This window comes from Engystomops pustulosus, chromosome 10, assembly GCF_040894005.1.
Source record: "Engystomops pustulosus chromosome 10, aEngPut4.maternal, whole genome shotgun sequence".
Classification (NCBI taxonomy): Eukaryota; Metazoa; Chordata; class Amphibia; order Anura; family Leptodactylidae; genus Engystomops; species Engystomops pustulosus.
In genome coordinates, this window is record NC_092420.1 from 64761451 (window position 1) to 64781519 (window position 20069).

Sequence of the window (20069 nt, forward strand, 5' to 3'; positions counted from 1 at the left end):
AAAAGGTTCGCCATCACTGCCCTAAGTGTCTGTTTTAGTTTTGATCATAGTTGTCATCAAATACTTTAAACTATCATGAGGATTTAGGCCCACAAACCACTACCAACCTGTTATCCAGGACTGTGACAGGTTCACAATGATGTCTATTTTCTGGTTATTTATAATTTGCTGAAAAATAACTTTCAATGCTGTATATAAATCACTTACCAGAAGCAGCAGCAAATTTTATCTTCCTCTTTTATACATTTAGAAGCAGCAACAGCATAGAGGACATAAAGTCATAAAGTAGTAATATTGAGCAGTGTTACTTTATGTCAATCATCGGTTTACACAGTAAAATTAGAATTAAAGGGGTTTTCCCAAGAACTAAAGTTAGGCCCTATCCACGGGATTGGGCCTAACTTACTGATCAGTAGCGGTCTCAGTGCTGAGATCCCCAGAGGTTGTGAAAACGAGGGGTCCGATGGGGTCCCACATACCTCCATCGGACCCCTCGTTGCTCCATCAGACTAATGGAGCAGATGACCGCGCATGACTGTTCTGCTCCGTCAATCTCTGATGGACATTGCTGAACGCCGCTCTCACTGATCTCCGTCAGCTCCATAGAGATTAATGGGGCAAAACAGTCCACGGAGATTAGGGGAGCAGAACGGCCGCCTACTCCATTAGTCTGACAGAGCAACGAGACCCCTGCTGATCAGCAAGTTTGGCCCTATTCCATGAATAGGGCCTAACTTTAGTTCGTGGGAAAACCCCTTTAAAAGCAAGTGTGTTTCTGTCGGCAGTTGCTCCATCTTCTCACTATCCTTTCCAATAAACTTGGGTGTAAAGCTGTAACCTGATCCCTCAGTAAATCAAGTGAAAACAAACTTTTATCTGCTTATTATCAGCTGAAAAAAAACCTGTTTATTATCTTATTATCACACTATTTATTTGACAGCAATTATTCATTTGTTTATGCTTTTTAGAATATTTTATTTTAATAAAAGTTGCATGATGTACAGTATATTTAGAAAGTCAGGGCTTGGCTGTATTACCTAACCACATCTGGAATGAGCTGTGTAACATAAATCAGATGGATATTGTAGTATGAGAACCAGCTGTTGAGTTCAGACGCACCTAGCAACTTATTTCATGATAAATATCCCAAGGCCTATGAGCAAATGCACTTCAATATGAAGGCGAGTACGTTTTATATATACCAGGGGAGAGATCATGTATTGGCTCTTAGTCACTAGTGTTGAGTAATGACAATAAACCCAATACACATCTTTTCCTCTCCATGTTCTAGCTCTTGACGTCTTTGAAACTCTATCAACTGTATTAGACACAATGAGGCACATTTACTTACCCGGTGCTGTCGCGATCCCGCGGTGCGTTGTCCGACGAGGATTCTGGTTCGGCGCAATTCACTAAGCTTGTGCGCCCGAGTTCCTGCATCCGTTGCTTCTGCCCCGAGGTCCGCCAGAGTTCACCTGCTTCTTCCTGGTGCATGTGAGTGCTTGATCTTGCGACACAAATCCTTTTTTAAATTCCACGGTTCGTCCGAATCCGTCGGGTTGTCCGATGGCCCGCCCCCCGATTTATATTGCGTGCAAGCCGGTGCCGATGCGCCACAATCCGATCGCGTGTGCCAAAATCCCCAGGCAAATCGGCGGGAAACCCGACGAAAATGCGTCCGACGGACCCTTAGTAAATGAGCCCCATTCAGTAGGAGAAATGTATTATAAGTCTCTTAGAGTCTAGTTGCCCATTGGAACCAATCAGAGCTCAGCTTTCATTTTCCCACAGAAGTTTTACCTCAGAAACTTGATGATAAATCTCCCCCAGTATCTTTATTGAAGTGTCCTAATGTCCTAGAATAGAAAAATAGACTGTGCCATGAGCAGAATACAGGCGTCTCTTATGGCTTCTTACATTAAAGGGTTTGGATGGGGTAAAGTGGTATTCTCATGAGCTGTATTTATGACATATCACAGGATATCTACCCCTTGGACCCCACATCTTGAGGATGGGGATCCTATGCCCCCATCCCATGTATATACAAGGACAGATCTCTTTTTAGCCTGTTCTTGAGAAAGTTGGGACTCACATTTTAGAGTGAGGTGGGTCATGTTTTGTGCCCTTGATTCACTCACGATGGCACTGCCGGTGATGGCTGAGCTCTTTCCATAGATCAGGTACATAATGAATGGAGCACCTGCATTCCATGCTGCTCCATTCTTTTCAGGGAACAGCACAATAATCGTGTTATTGTGTGTGAATTATTTTGTGGATAGAGTATTACTATCAATTTTGGATAATACTTGTCAGGTGCCCTGATGTCCTGTTTTGCCCTCCAGTCACCTACACGTGACGCACAGGAAAGCGCCCTCTTCCCTCGTGGTGGTGGATACTTGCTGGAAGGTGTTGTCTCTCTCGTGCTTCTTTGTATCAGACACAGTAAAAAGAACATTGGAGCAGCTTTCACCAATTTTCACATAATGTCCATATAACAAATACAAGTTTAGATTGCTAATAGTCCACCCCAAATACACTGGGGAAGTGACAATTTTAATTCCCTTTTACCAGACCCTTATGTTCTTATTGCTTATTATAAAGATTTTTATATTGGAAGACACAAATGATAGAAACACCATGGCGTTCACTTTGCCCTAAACTCAGTGTTATGGGTAATGAAACTATTACTGAAAACTTCTCTCTTCTGCTATCATTCATGTAACTGTAGCGCCACCTGCTGGTTGTAGCACGTTGGCCTGCAGGGTCCATAAATGGCTTTAGTGCTTCCTCTTGGCCATCGCATTAGGTAGAGTGAAATATAAAGCCTCTTTATGTAACTTTATTATTATGTGGAAGATTGTCTAAATAGGAGGAAATGTCTTTTTCCATAGAATCCTCACCGGAGTTAATTTGTGTGTGAGATCCCGGCCTTGTGGAGCCTTATATGTGATTAGACTCTGTCTGCGCTCATTCACATGCAGCATTATCTAATAGGGGACTATAATACTATGCCAGTAATGCCTTTTACATTGTTCATTACATATACTTCCGACACCTCGGACGTAATTGAAGTATTGCTCTATGTACTCTGCCCTCATTAGAAACAATGTGATTGACCAACTATATTAAAAATTTAGTATTATAAAGTAGTGGCAAGAGTGCAGAATAATGCACATCGCATCCTTCAAGTGACTATGAATCACTTCTGACTACATTTGCTTCTATATTGGAGGTTCCTTTAGGTCTCATCAGGTCAGTACTTTACCAAATTTACCTACAGTGTGAGACTCAATAGCACCAATAGCACCTTTATGCACCAACAACTACAGTACAGCACAAAATGCCACCCCAGAAATTATAAATACCACAGTACATACATAGATACCAGATGATAGTAATAGTAGACAGTAGACAGTAATAATACTGGAGATCTCCAGAGCAGGCAAATTATACTGGAGACCCAATAGCAGACTAACAATTCTGCAGGATCCCAGAGCACAAAACTACTAATAATGGAGACCCCAGAGCAGGCAAAAAAAGATAAATCATCTCCTTTCCTTATTCTGCTCCCTGCACCACACTGCAGCCTCTTCTCCCACTGGTTGTATGCACGGCCTCCATCAGTTATGGAAGTGCTGATTGGGCTCTGACTGTCAGATCCAGGCTTGATGGGCTCAACGGCCACAGGTTGTGCAACCCTGTTCTATCTGTGCTGCACTTCATGCAAAGGAAAACGGCACTAGGAAGGAGTGTCCACTCTCATTTGAGAACTGCTGGAGTGATCAGGAATACAGGGCTGTATTCCACCAGTGGCCATTTTGGTGGAATTGGAGTCATGTGCCATGTGCTGGGTAAGCGCACCTCATCCCTCACTTATCTACTGGAAGTCGGATGGCCATTTGTGGACAATTCAAATGGACAAGCATTTTGCCCATTGATGTGAATGTTCTAAATGTTGCTCACTCCTGGCCTAAATTCATAGATCAGGAATAGAACTGACATTTACAGGAAAGTTCAAAACTGTTATTATATATTTTACATTTGCGCAGATGGAGTCGGTCCATTTAATCATGTCTCCGACTCCACCAAAATAGTCACCGGCTCCACGACTACACAGCCCTGGTTATTGTAGGCGAGAGACCAGGAATTTTTATTCATGTATGAGAGGAAAATAGATGATAGTATGAATCCCGTTACTACAAGTATTTATACAGCAGGTAGAAATGTCTCTTATGCTTCTAGTAGAGATATATTTTTAAGTGTCTCTATACAAGGACTGTGGGTTTGAAGTATGTGGTACTTTCATAATGCAAGTTCATATTTTACAATCTGCTCCTAAACTTTACTATATATTCTGATATTGGAAGCTCAGGGACTCACTGTCGTTCTCTTAGTGACTTTTAGAGATCATTTTTAGCGAAGGAATATCTACATAATGCCCCAAAGACATTTTCTTTTTACTGATTGTCTTGCATGTTCCCAGGAATTGAGGTCAGCCAAGTTTACTCAAAGTCACAGTGACATACAGGAAAACATTTCTAGAACATTTAAAAAAAATGTTGAAAACATTGTAGAAGAACATCCAAAAAACTTCTGGCCTTGTCTAAGCATCAGATGTCAGTATCAGAGTGTTGGAATCTCCTTTCTATGATTAGCCTGGAAACACCCTTTAAGTGGGTTATAAAGTACTAAAAACTATTTTAAAAAAACATGCAATCCTATTTAATCCCCCTATAGGTCTCTATTAACATGTTTATGGCACTGACATGCCAGTATAGTTGGCATATGTGAATTGTGAATAGCAGCAGCATTTACATGTCGGAACGCCAGTTGATAGCTTCTTCAAAGTAAACAGAGACCAAGCGCACCTACTGCCTATGCACCACAACAAGCACGCTGACTATACTTCTAGCATCTACTAGGGGGCTACATACACTCTCCAGTAACAGCATTGCCATCTCCATGTGCGGCAGCTGTTTGTACCCATCCATTTTGTAGTCTACAAGACAAAAAATAAAAATGGTTTCATTCATGTATATTATATAAATGTTTTTTCACCAAAATGTAATGTCTCCTATCATGACTCCATCAACGATAGCTTATTGCATATTTAATAGAATATACACATGGCTGCGGTACGCAGGATACATAATAACCCCAGTGGATGCAATGATTGAATTATACTAGAAGAAACTACCGGCACTTATAGCCAATTAGAATAAAATGTATCATGTCAGATGTTTAATTCTGTTAAAAACATTGTATAACATTGTGTTATGTATTCCAGTAGTAGATTCACTACTAAGGAGATCATAGACTAAATAACTAAAATAGATTTATGGGATTGGGATGTGAATTCCTACATTGTTTAGTTTAGTCTTACCAATGCAAGTCAGTTCTGGGTATGAATTCATAGTAAGGCTGCCCAGTGGTTAAAAAAGTGTAAAAGAGACTATAGGCCTAAAAGTAGCATGGAAGATAGGCCATCAGTAGAGATGAGCAAATCGAATTGGACAGCAATTTGTAGTAACTGTAGTTCCAAAATTGAGAGGTTGTGAAAGGTGTGGAAGCTGTGACCGACATCCTGGAGCCTTTTTCGGCATGGCCTGACACCTCACCCTGGTTGTGGCAGAATATCTGAGAGGCTATCAAAAAGGACCTGTCCTCCTGGAGCCCTAACTCATCCTGGGTGGCTTCCAGGAAGGACACATCGTGGCGGACGCTCCCTGGGAGCTGCTTTTTTGGTTCTCCACAGCCGGGAGGACCCAGTCCTTCCAGAGACAGGGCTTCAGGACGGTGACTACCTTTTGAGAGCCTCCCAGGCCATGCTGGAAATAGTTTCAGGGCTTCCACCACCTCCCAGTTCAGATTGAGTCACATTTGATAGGACAATAAAGTTCTGATGATGGTAGCACTATGCATGCCCTGCTCATAGATGAGTCTATCAGAATACACTGGGAAATTCTCTTGTATCCATCTGTGACTGTGAATAGCATTTGCATTATGTCCCTAGAATCTACCTAAAGTGCCTGTAATTTCTCCTTCTATAAGTATGCAATAATACTGAACTGAAATGATGATACTTTCTCATGTAAGATTTATTATTTGGGAAAGAAAACTCTATTAAGTTTAATGTATAAATATAATGTAAAACCATGATGATGAGCTTAAAGTAAGTAATCCATCAAAAATGACTAGACATGATGAAGCTGTGCGACACGGAGAGGTCACTGATCCTTCTTGTCTTGCTTTCCCTCGCCATGACAGTCAATGAGTTACAGTGCTCTCTGTGTCTTACAGGACAATGATTCCAGTTACCGAATTCCGTCAGTTCTCGGAGCAGCAGCCAGCATTCCGAGTCCTCAAACCATGGTGGGACGTGTTTACGGATTATCTGTCAGTGGCCATGCTTATGATTGGAGTGTTTGGCTGTACATTACAGGTAATCACTATATTACTAACATTCTCCCAGAACCCCTTCACCTCAGTTTTGTGATCCAGCCGTAATACACATAGTAAATGCTCAAGCAGCACATCACATAAAAATAATCAGTAAGGTTGAAAAAAAGGGAATCCATTTAGTTTTAGTCTAAAATCCATGGAAAATATAGAATTTATTGTACTTCACCAAGGAATAGTTACAGTACCAGAGACCTTTATTTCAGGTTTTACAACATTGCAATTGGTGTATATATATAATTTTTTTTTTTTTTTTACAATACATTTTCCGTTTATCCATCACATTTCCTCAGGTTCATATACAGATGCAGAGGGTGCATGTACTTCTCCAAAGAGAATTCTCCAAGAGAATGTCCAATTTAATAAGATTTATTTCTAGGTACCGCAGAACTGGAGATATTCACTGTTAGGCTAAATTCACACTGCCGTGAGCCCGCCGGCGGGCACACGGCAGCGCGGGGAGAGGAGGAGGAGGTGAGCGCCGCTCACCCCCGCCCCTCTCCATAGAAATTAATGTCGCACGGCGCCGTAATACGGGGAAAGATAGGACATGTCCTATCTTTCCCCGGGCTACGGAGCGGTATGGTGCCGCACGTGTGGGGCCGTGAGCCCATAGAAGTGTATGGGGGACGTATATCGGCCATATATACGTCGGCCGTATATACGCCCCCCATATTGTAGTGTGAATGTAGCCTTAAAGCTGCAGTTGGTAATGGGAAACTGTATATATATAAAAAAAATCATATTTTGAGTGCAAATTTAACAGTGGATGTATCCGGTTCTGTGGCATCTATAAAATCAATCCTGGTGTGATATTAAAGTGGTGATTCTCCTCTGACCCCAGTATTGTGTTTTTTTGTCTTAAGCAATCAAAAACAGAGGGTCAATTAATGGCACATTTTCAGATTGGGTTGACGTTACCTGTTGGGTGCCACAGAGGTCAATATTGGGGCCACTTCTTTTTAATATGTTTATTAATGACCTTGTAGTGGGTTTACAAGGTCAAGTTTCAATGTTTGCACATGATACTAAGCTGTGTAAAGTCATTAATACAGAGGAGGATAGTAACATTACAGAGGGATTTGTGGAAGCTGGAGGTATGGGCAGAGAAATGGTTTATGAGGTTTAGTGTAGATAAATGTAAAGTTATGCACTTGGGCCATGAAAACAAAAAGTACAATTATCGTCTAAACAGTCAGTTACTTGGTAAAACTGCAGATGAAAAAGACTTGGGGGTATTGGTGGATGGTAAACTTAATTTTAGTGACCAGAGCCAGACGGCTGCTGCTGATATGGGATGTATCAAGAGAGGAATTGATTCTCATGATAAGGATATAGTTTTGCCGTTAGAACTGAGAGGAGAGCAATCAAGATTATTAGAGGAATGGGGGGGGGGACTAGAATATAATGACAGATTACAAAATTTGGGATTATTCAGTTTAGAAAAAAATCTGCTGAGGGGAGACCTCATTACAATGTACAAATACCTGAACGTATGTTTTAATCTTAGGGAAGAGGGAAAGTGTAGGAGAAGTGGCAGTAAAATGTAACTTTTATTAATTATAATTAAAATTAAAAGTAGAAAATAGTTGTGAACGAATTTTAACAAATAGGGAAAGTTCAAGGGATGTTTTCCCCTTCCATGCAGAGACTGACCCCTATAAATTGACCTGCATGGATTCCCTTAAATTGAGGGATTTATTTGAGGGTATCGTGATCCAACTTCCACACTGGATATCACACCATTAATAATATCTTCGAAGTTGGATCACGATACCCTCAAATAAATCCCTCAATTTAAGGGAATCCATGCAAGTCAATTTATAGGGGTCAGTCTCTGCATGGAAGGGGAAAACATCCCTTGAACTTTCCCTATTTGTTAAAATTCGTTCACAACTATTTTCTACTTTTAATTATAATTAATAAAAGTTACATTTTACTGCCACTTCTCCTACACTTTCCCTCTCCCCTAAGATTAAAACATACGTAACTTTGGTGGTGCACACCTGGCAGGAGATATATAATTAGAAGGAAAGAAAGAAACAACATTCATAAACTAATATTCTTCTGATATATCGGTCAAATACCTGAACGGACAGTACAAGGATCTCTCCAAAGGTCTTTTTATACCTAGGCCTGTGACCAGGACAAGGGGGCATCCTCTACGCCTAGAGGAGAGGCGATTTTACCATCACCATAGACAAAGGTTCTTTACTGTAAGAGCAGTGAGACTATGGAACTCTCTGCCGCAGGAGGTTGTTATGGCCGACTCTATGTACATGTTCAAGAGAGGCCTGGATGCCTTTCTGGAGGGCAAAAATATCACGGGTTATGGGGAAAAACATTAGTTTAATTCTTAAAGGACTTGATGGACTTGGGTCTTTTTCACACCATATACACCATGATTTTGAACCTGTGAAGGTGGTAAAGACCACAATTATCTCTTAGATCTTAGCTGTTATTTGATTTAGCCACTATATAGGGGTATATTGTGCTGCTGGATAGTAACTTTGTAGTGCAGATGATTATTACAACCTTTTCATATATTTTTCTCAATAGCAGAGGTTAGCAAATAGAGCAAACAAATTGTTTTACATACTTATAACTGCTTTACAGGAAACATTCTTACTGCAGGTTTAGCAACCAAAAAGAAAATTTTTTTAGCAAAAGAAAACTTCTATCAACTGCAACTCTTTGCATCCACTTATGGATGTTGATCCTCTGATTCCGACATGGTTGGAATTTGCTCTCTAGCCAGTCAGTTACATTCATTTCTGATCTTTACGGTCAGATGGGTGGAGCCTGGTTGTCTGCGCCGCACATCTGACCGTATAGAGACTACGGTAATTAGCGTATTGGGTACTAAAACTACACTAAAAACTATGCTATTTAGTCTCTCTACTGTCAGGTGGGTGGTTCTGGGTTGAAACAGTCAACATGACTCCACCTATCTGGTAGTATAGAGAAGTATAGAATAGAAGTGTCCTTATTGATGTTGGATCTGTTCCCATTTTTTGTACAGCAACAAACTTCAAACAGATCATTGAAGATCATTACTGAACAAAAACATCTCCCCGCTACATATGTGTGGCAAATATATCCATAAGTATGATCTCCTCTGATAAATGCTTCATTAAACATTAGTTTCCATCTGAATTTAATTATTATTCCATTAAAATTTGCCTCAGCAAGTGAATAATTTAAGGAAATTCCACTGTGACTTCACATCTGAGATTGTAATTAGTTTGTTTATTTCGTAAGGCCTTTCCCTTGTTGTCTTAGAAACCGCAGTGGAAATTGTTCACCTGGTTTGTTCCGTTTATATTCATTTTCTTTGTACCAGAACAAACAATCCAAATGATAATTATATTACAAGACATTTCCTCTAAGATAGTATCTGTAAACTATTTGGATCCAGACGTGTGCATATTCTTGTGTACTAGGGGTTGGTAGAAACAAATGTTTATCAGGTTTTAATGAAACTTTATTACACCCAGACACCGTGGGACAAACTAAGCTATACCCCAGCATCTATGGAGTCTGGAGATTAAAGGAAACCTACCACTTGAAATGGCAGGTTTAAGAAGAAAACACCGAGCACCAGCTCAGGGTGAGCTGGTGCCGGAGCTTACCATTTCAAGTGGTAGGTTTCCTTTAAGGGTGTTATCCACTGAAAAAAGAATCTTGGTAAAGTCACCCAATCATCTTTGTACAAATAAAAAGAATATTCCTCTGCCACTCCACTCCGAAGCCTGACTGATCCCTTATCTTTCCCTTCCTGGTGTGCATATCCTTAAACTGGCCTGACACCATTGTGTAACATTGACCTGTAACAGTTATTGTCAGGGCAATAGAGTCAGTGAGCCAAACCTTCGACTCCGACTCCTCAATTTTCTGCACTTAGACTCTGACTCCAGCACCACCAAAATGGTCACCGAATCCACAACTCAGACTCCACAGTCCTGTTTGCCTGGTCACTCTAGCAGTGCATGAGATAAATGCAGGAATTCCTTCCCAGTGACTTATTTTTCTAATCTATAGCAGAGAATCTTCACTACTAAGCATGTACATAATTTATTCCAACTTAAAGGAGATCGGGGACACACAAGCCACGCGAGAGGCCGCATGCACACTGTAAAGCCAGGACCCCTGCCACAGTCAGAGTCCAATGAGCACTTCCATAACTTCATTGGTGCAGGGAGGAGAAGAAGAGACAGAAAAGGAGAGGATTTATTATTTTTTGTCTGCTGTGGGGTCTCCAGAAATTATTAGTTATATGCACTGGGGGTCTCCGGTATTATCTTCTATGGGGTTTCCAATATTATTGTGTGCTCTGGGGGTCTTCCGTATTAGTATTTGTCTGATATAGGGTCTTCTGTATTGTTAGTCTGCTCTGGGGTCTCCAATATTATTGGTTTTATAGTTCAGGGGTCTTCAATATAATCTTCTATGGGGTCCCCAGTATTTGTTTATTTTTTTTGTCTGCTCTGGGGTCTTCAGTATTATTAGTTATATGCACTGGGGTTCTCCAGTATTATCTTCTATGGGGTTTCCAATATTATTATGTGCTCTGGGGGTCTAAACTATTAGTAATTGTCTGATATGGGGTCTTCTGTATTGTTAGTCTGCTCTGGGGTCTCCAAAATTATTCGATTTTTTTATACTCCAGGGGTCTTCAGTATTATCTTCTATGGGGTCTTTTGTATTTGTCTGCTCTCATGGGTCTCCAGTATTAGTAGTTTTATGTTTTGGGGGTCTCCAGTATTTTAAGCCTGCTATGTATCAATTACTATTATTATCTGCTATGGTGTCTGCGCTATTATTGTCTGCTCTAAATGCAGCATTTGGTTGCTGGGTTTGTATTTATTGGTGTGCTGTGATATTTATAATTTTTGGCATGGCATTTTGTGCTGCAATGTGATTGTGGGTGCATATAGGGTGCTGGTTACTGATGTGGCCCCTTAAAGCTGAGCAGTGTGACAATATGGCCCATGGAACAATAAATGTCGCTCACTCATGGCATAAATTCTTCGATCAGGAATAAAACAGACACTTAAAGGAAATGTCAACATTTTTATGATTTATTATATGTTTGTGAAGATGGAGTTAGTCCACTTTAACATGACTCCAACTCCATTGAAAATTGTCACCAACACCACGACTCCCCCTCCACAGCCCTGGTAATTGTAGGCAGGAGACCAGGATCGGGAACAGAGATGCAGGAAACGTGGAGGTCAAAAACCCACCGATAGCACAATTTATGGAATGAGACATGGTCTGGGAAGTTCGGACTTAGTTGGCAACGATTATTACAGCCTTTTTACAGCTCACATAGGATGCTTCATGTTATTAAAGTACTTTGCATGCTTGAAACCCCTTTGCAGGTAGAATTCACACTGGAGGTTTGGAAACTAAAAAATAATTATTTTGAATATTTTGAATACAATAAAGAGAACCTTTAATCAACTCCAACTCTTTGCATCCACTTATAGATTCCACTCTAATGATTCTGGCATAGTAACCTCCTCTCACACTTGTAGATACAGTGACAACTACTGGTATCAATTACTGAGTTAGACCCCTTACAGGACACAGAATAAGCAGATATTTAGATAAATAAAGGTTATTCCATTTAAAATATTTTTGTATGCTCAGTTTTCTCTGCTCATGCAGAACATTTTTAACTTTCTAAAAAGGGTTTTTACCACTAGTTTACTAGGGTAAGTAAAGTAAGGGGAAAACCCTAGCAGTAAGTGCTGTTCATGGAGAGGGCACTCATACAGTAACATGTGACTCATAGCTCCCTCTACAGAGAAAGATTACTGGGGTAAGTACATTATGGGTGACCCCAATATGGTTCTGTACCTGCTAAGAAAACTTTTGTATTAGCAGCTAATCCCTTTAACCCCATATATTGATATCAAATAAGAACTTGTGGTCAACATCCTAAAATACCTTCTAAAAATAATTATTATAATTACTTTTTCCTTATTCTTTATACTCAGGTAATGCAAGACAAGATCATCTGTTTGCCAAAGAGAATACACCCAACACAGAACTCCTCCGTTTATAATGCATCTGGTGCAGTGGTCACAAATATGCCTCCTCCGGCTCCAAAACCAACATCTCCTTCTGGGACTGTGGAAATGAGGGGATTAAAGACAGACTTGGATCTTCAACAGTACAGCTTTATTAACCAGATGTGCTATGAGCGAGCCCTTCATTGGTATGCAAAGTATTTCCCTTACCTGGTTCTCATCCACACTTTAATTTTTATGGTGTGTAGCAACTTTTGGTTTAAATTTCCGGGATCAAGTTCGAAAATTGAGCATTTTATTTCCATACTTGGGAAGTGTTTTGACTCCCCCTGGACAACCAGGGCCTTGTCTGAAGTATCTGGTGAAGAGCCAGAGGAGAAGGACAATCGAAAGAATACTCTGAACAAAACCATTGCCGGCCCATCTGCTGTGGAGAGTCCACTCGTGAAGACCCAGTCACTAAAATCCATTCCTGAGAAGTTTGTGGTAGATAAGACTACAGCAGGAGCCCTGGATAAAAAGGAAGGGGAACAAGCTAAAGCCTTATTTGAGAAAGTAAAGAAATTTCGCCTTCACGTTGAGGAAGGAGATCTTCTTTATGCCATGTATGTGCGTCAAACTATACTGAAAGTCCTTAAATTCCTCATTATTATCTGCTACAATAGTGCACTTGTTTCCAAAGTGCAGTTTACTGTGGACTGTAATGTTGACATACAAGATATGACTGGGTATAAGAACTTTTCCTGTAATCACACAATGGCACACTTGTTTTCTAAACTATCCTTTTGTTACTTGTGTTTTGTCGGAGTCTATGGACTGACGTGCCTTTATACTCTCTACTGGCTGTTCTACCGCTCCTTAAAGGAATACTCCTTTGAATATGTTCGTCAAGAAACAGGGATCGACGATATCCCAGATGTGAAAAATGACTTTGCCTTCATGTTTCACATGATCGACCAATATGACCCACTGTACTCAAAAAGATTTGCCGTTTTCCTGTCTGAAGTCAGTGAAAATAAACTGAAACAATTAAACTTAAACAATGAGTGGACGGCTGATAAGCTACGACAAAGGTTACTAACTAATGCCAACAACCGCTTGGAAATACAATTATTTATGCTCTCTGGTCTTCCAGATACGGTTTTTGAGATAACAGAGCTGCAATCTTTGAAGCTAGAAATCATCAATAATGTCATGATACCGGCAACGATTGCTCAGTTAGATAACCTTCAAGAATTGTCCTTGTATCAGTGCTCTGTAAAAATTCATACAGCAGCCTTGGCTTTTTTAAAAGAGAATCTAAAAATACTGAGAGTAAAGTTTGACGATATCCGAGAACTTCCACCATGGATGTACAGTTTGAGAAATCTAGAGGAACTGTACTTGATTGGTTCCTTAAGCCCTGATATATCCAAAAATATCACTCTTGAGTCTTTCCGGGAGCTGAAGAGCCTTAAGATATTATTTATCAAGAGTAATTTATCTAAGATCCCTCAAGGAGCAGTTGATGTTTCGGGTCATCTTCAGAAGCTATCTCTCCATAACGATGGAACCAAGCTGGTAATGCTTAACAATCTGAAGAAAATGATCAACTTGACAGAGCTGGAGCTTATCCACTGTGACCTAGAACGCATACCTCATGCCATATTCAGCCTTCTAGCTCTTCAAGAACTGGATCTGAAAGAAAACAATCTAAAATCCATTGAAGAAATACTTAGTTTCCAACATTTGCGTAAACTCACAATCTTAAAGCTGTGGTACAACAGCATTACCTACATCCCGGAACATATAAAGAAACTTAGCAGTTTGGAAAGACTATATTTTAGCCACAACAAGATAGAGGTGCTTCCCTCTCACTTGTTCCTATGCCATAAACTTCGATACTTAGATTTATCATATAATGACATTAGATTTATTCCTCCTGAGATTGGAGTTCTTCAAAGTTTACAATATTTCTCCATTTCTTGCAACAAAGTGGAAAGCGTTCCAGATGAACTGTATTTCTGCAAGAAATTGAAGACCTTAAAAATCGGGAAGAATAACTTGAGCACTCTTTCGCCAAAGATTGGGAATTTGGTGTTCCTGTCTTACCTGGACATTAAAGGTAATCACTTTGAAACTTTGCCACCAGAACTTGGAGATTGTAGGGCCTTGAAGAGAACTGGACTTGTTGTAGAAGACACTTTATTTGAGACACTTCCATCCGATATTAGAGAACAAATGAAATCTGAGTAGGACAAAACATCCTGATGTCAGGATCTACTGTGGGACTGAAAGGGATGACAAAACCAGTACTGTTGTCGAAGCAAGGGAATGACTATTACTGAACCTTATTCTTTTTTGTCTTACCACGGCCCAAGTATACTGGGCATTATGTCATTGTACATATTGTTGGCCTCTATTTTCAGCACTGTAGTGTTGGCTCTTTGAAACTGATCTTATACAATATGGCATTAAATCATTCTATTGCAGGACAATATAACTCTTTGTGGAACCTTTGTAAACATATTATTTTTGGGTTTTAAAATGCTCAGGTACTGTCTGAGAATGGGAAACATGTATGTATTGTTACATAGTGATCATGTTGTCGGTTATTTTTGTTTCAATTACAGGGACCAAGATATCATGAATTAGCTCATCTGTTATGAATGGATAACTTAAAGTATTTCAAGAATGTTAGTTTGTGCCTTATTTTATCAGAATTTGAAAAAAGGAACTTGTTTTGGTCTTTTTTATTCTAGTATTCCATGCACTATAAAACTTATTCTGAACATTGATGAGTTACTTTTAATTTCTATAGACTTTTGTATTGGGATAAATTATTGAAACATAAGAATGAGCACCACAAAGTCTTATAAAATAGATAAAACATCTTCAGTTATTTACTTAACCCTTTTAGAATTCTACTTAGGTTGACCATATGCATTAGATTTGTTGGCTAAAGCAGCTTACAGCATGGAAGTGTTCCAATATATGTCAGGTGAGAGAAGGTAAGTGTCTTTCTAACCTATGATCCTTAAAGGAAACCTACCACTACAGATCTACCTATTGATGTGGTGGTAGGTGCATCTAACGTATGTAAGGATAGCCCTTTTTAGGGCTAATCCTTTACTCCCCTCTATCTTTTCTAATCTTTAATCAGGGTAATATGCACATTTTGTAAAAAAAAAGCTATGGGGCATGGAGTAGCCGGAGCTGATGTCCTACCCAGACATCTTCAGTCTGTGAAGTCTGAGTTATGCTACAGGGAGCTGTGCGCTGAAGTTGAAGGAGTGTTTTTAACTAGTGGCCACAGTGGCTTTCTCCACATAACTCTTAAGCCGACTGCAGCCTCATATTTTTGTGGGCTAGGGGCACTAGGGATGTCATGCTAGGTAGACACTAAGGTGACCGGCTGTTTACACCAATGTAAGATGCCAAATCAATTACTCTTACAATACAATAACGCATCCCTTTAATTGTAGCTCAGTTCTTGTCTTATTACAGAGCAGCCTGGGACCTTCAGTGTAAGTGGTAAGCATAACTGGCACAGTTTTAGATGTGTAGTAAACCGGTGGAGAGGGTTTTCTTTTTAAGGTTTGCTCTACACCAACTAGTTGATCTGTCGGCAGATTTCTGGTGTTTGTTATATTACGTTGATTGGCCAACCACACAAGTGTAGCAGAAAAAGAAAAAAAATATTTGCTCAAACATCCCGTGCACCAATATTTCCTCTTTTGTCATGATTAATCAACCACAATAAATATGTCCATTTATTGGACAGAGGGGAAACAAAGACCCAGGGCCTAAAAATACTCTTACAGTAAAAGCTTTATATTTCTTGTTTTTGACAAAGAGAACTTTAGGGAACTATCTAAAATATTTGGCAAGGCTTCGTAGCTATGTATTATCCATAAAGATACTCTGGTATTGATAATCGCTTTAATTTTTGTCTGGTTGTCTACATTTTTACAATTCAATAGCGATAATCCTGTACTGTATATGATATGATAATACTGTAAAGTCTAAGTACTGGGACCTCCATCGATCATGAGGACAGGGGGCTCATTCTTCCATGGAGCGTCAGCCTGAACATGTGTCCAGTCACACCATTCAGTACTAAAAATTGCTGAAGACAGCACTTGATTATTCAGTATCCATCTCTCAATGGCAGTAAATGGAAGTGTCTGAGATAACTGAGCCCTGTGTTCAGCAACTTTCAGTGCTCACAAAGTATTGAGGATAGATCTTTGATCTTCAAATCGACCAATTAGTGAGAATGGGACCCCTGTTCTTGTGTAACAATGGTGTTTACAGCATTGTAGGGGATAACAATTAAACTTGGTACAACCCCTTTACTGTTTACCAGAATACAAAATAATTCCTTAGAAAGCCAAGATATTGTACACAGTTTAATTATAACGATTCTATCGCTTCCTATTTCCGAGAGGCTGGTACTGAATTTATAGCATAACAGAAATGCCATAGATCCAGTGTCATTATTTTGCAGTACAGAATCTGTCTCTTCTCTCTAGTCTCTGGTTATTGGAAAAAGTTAGTTCCCTTTGAAAAGTTTCTTAACTATATGAATCTTAAAAATCAAATGCTGCTATATTATAATGTTCTAAAGGACACTGTCACAAGATTTTAGTCTCTTGGCTCAATCCTTGGATCAGTTTTTATTAGCTGACAAAAATTGGTACATGTGAACATACAAGAATTTTTTTAAATGATAGTAGAACATCTACTTCTTGTAGCTACTAATCGATACCATTCTACCCGTAAAGATTACTTCACTTTTCATAAAGATATTTGTTTCTATAAAATCACACAGTAAAGTATAGCAAGGAATGTCTTGCATATAATTTCCAAGTTATTCTCCCAAAATGTGCCTGCCGTTATGAGAGCATTTGGTAAAAATAAGCACTATTGATAGATAACACAATGTAAACAGTTGATTTATATGCACTATAACCATCTCCAGGACTGTAAAATTAGGAATGATCATACATGCCATATGTTAAGAAAAGTAGGACCTGGAAGCAATTTTAAGTTTGTAACATTGACTTGATTTATACTACATCCTTTAACCAGCTGTGCCTGTAACATACATGGGAGCATCTAAGTATTATACATGTTACAAAGTAACTGTGGTGTATACAGATATACAAAATGTACAATAAAACTTTATTTGAAAATCATTCTAAAAATGTGTAAGATTCTTATCCCTTCCTTTTCTACATTGCCCTCAGATCCCCAAGTGCTGTCATTTTCTAGAGACTTTCCCTTTAAAATTTGGATGCTTGTGCCGCAAATCGCTCATTTCTTTGAAATCACTAACAAAAAATGATCACATCAGGTTACTTATACATCATAAAAGTGTTCTTGTTCCCCTCTTACAGAAAGATAGAGCAGGGCTGCTTTCTTCCTCTACTGACAAACAGAGAGTGTGTAATTTCCTATAACCTTTAAATAGTGAATTATATTTAATCTAAATTATACTATTTAAAAGAATTCACAGATTTACAGTTGCTATGGGGTCCACAGCGTCAGGGGGCCCTGGTATCCAACCCCACACTAAATAATGGAGGATGTGCACCATTATATAGATATTATGGTGCACATTGTACTGTATAATATGTATATAACAATGTACATCTTCCACAGTACACAGCATGATTCGCTAGCTCAGATAAGAAATTTTGGGGAGAGGCGGGGACAGCAGAACAACAGGACGATAGATCTCTCATCTCTATTCCTGCCGTGTACTTCCCCCATGTGGTCAGCAACTACTGGGACCCATCAGTTAAAGGGAACCTACCACCACGATTCTAACTGTAAAGGTAGATCGGGTGGTAGGTGGATGAATGGGACATGAGGATAGCCCTTTTTTTTCTTTTAGTAAACTTTAATAAGTGGGTATGTAAATTTTTTTTAAGCGGCTACTGGGGTGTGGAGTAGCCGGACATGACGCTACATGTCGCGGCTACTCCATGCCCCAGTAGCCTCTTTTCTCTGCCTACCATTTCATCTTCGGCGCGCAGCTACCAAGTATGGGCGAGTATGCGCATGCACAGTAGCGCCGGCCTCGGAGCTATGGCCGCGCAACCGCAGGCCTGCGTTCTGCGCATGCACAGAACGGCGGGTACACGGACGAGGGCTCCTCGTAACTGCGCGCCGAAGATAATATGGTAGGCAGAGAAAAGAGGCTAATGGGGCGTGGAGTAGCCGTGACGTGTAGCCTCATGTCCGGCTACTCCACGCCCCAGTAGCCACTTAAAAAAATGTACATACCTGCTTATTAAAGTTTACTAAAAGATAGCCGGAACGTGAGGATTACCCCAAAAAAGGGCTATCCTCACGTTCCAATCATCCACCTACCACCCGATCTACCTTTATAGGTAGAATCGTGGTGGTAGGTTCCCTTTAAGTGTATATCAGTGCATAAATGTTTGTGCATCAGTGTATATTGCGTGAGTATACAAATATGTATATTTTCTGAGTGGGCCCCATTCAGAGGTATGCTATGGGGCCCTCCCTCTTCTTGTTACGCCCCTTTATGCAGACTACATCAATCTCATAATAATATTTTTTTGTACTTGTTCACAAGAACAGGTTTATTCTTAAGATTTATTCTATTTGGTTACACTTGTTTTCACTGCTTATCTAATAACTCCCAGACCACAGGAGTTTGCAGACGTCCCTACTGATATTATTAGAGGTAGTGATGTTATACAGACAAGTAAGAAACCATAGTCCAGCTATTAGCTAGTGGCATTTGGTCTTTTTCTGTAAAGGAAGGGTCACAGTCATGAATGTGAAGAAATCAAGAATGACAGCTGTTCCCAGAGCGAGGCCTATATTATGGGGAGGATACAATGGGCTCCTGTAATGCCAAGTGGCACTTGTCCAAAGCACCAGAAGAACACCCAGGGCACACACGTAGCCTAAATTTTCAAGGACCGGTATGTGCACCCTACAATCCAGTCCCACCAATCTCCATTCAACTAGGATTATTTAGTTTCAACTAAATTTTATTGAAGAAAAACAGAATGGTGCCTTACAATAGGTCACGGCAAAACACATACCCCTTGCAGGGGGAATTCACAGAGTTTGGTATGCTACATAGCCAGCTACTGTATCATTTAAAACAACTAGGATTATTTAAAGCAAATCTTCTATCACGATTAACCAGGGACACCCTATTTGTAGATTAAGGCACCGTGACTGTGGTAATCTTTTATATTTGTTATTCATGGCCTCCTTCCTTCTAAAATTAAGTTATACTAATGAGACTGAGGAGCTCTGGGGGGTGTTACCAGAGCCCCTGCATGCTACAGATCCACAGGCTCTAACACATTGCGTAGCAGGAGTGCAGCACCTCCCCCTCCCACGTGTAACACATGGTGAAATGTCAAACGTTGTGTGTGCTGAAACATCAAATGTTGATTTTAGAAGGAAAGAGGCCATGGATTACAAATATAAGAAGATCACCGTAGTCATAGGGTCTGGATATTTAAGTGCCCCTGATTCTGATGGTAAATTTCCTTTAAGAAGCCTTCCTCCATGATAAGGTGCCAGAGCAATAAGGTT

At 39.9% G+C, this 20069-nt stretch overlaps 1 protein-coding gene across 1 annotated transcript in view; it reads left to right on the top strand.

The window, feature by feature from the left end:
- Positions 1-15274, top strand: part of LRRC8C (leucine rich repeat containing 8 VRAC subunit C) — a 33696-nt gene extending 18422 nt beyond the window's left edge. The window contains exons 2-3 of the mRNA XM_072126764.1: positions 6301-6442; positions 12465-15274. Coding sequence (XP_071982865.1) covers positions 6305-6442; positions 12465-14732 — 2406 coding nt within the window. The 5' untranslated portion in view covers positions 6301-6304 and the 3' untranslated portion in view covers positions 14733-15274. The remainder of the gene's footprint in view (positions 1-6300; positions 6443-12464) is intronic.
- Positions 15275-20069: the final 4795 nt, after the last annotated feature.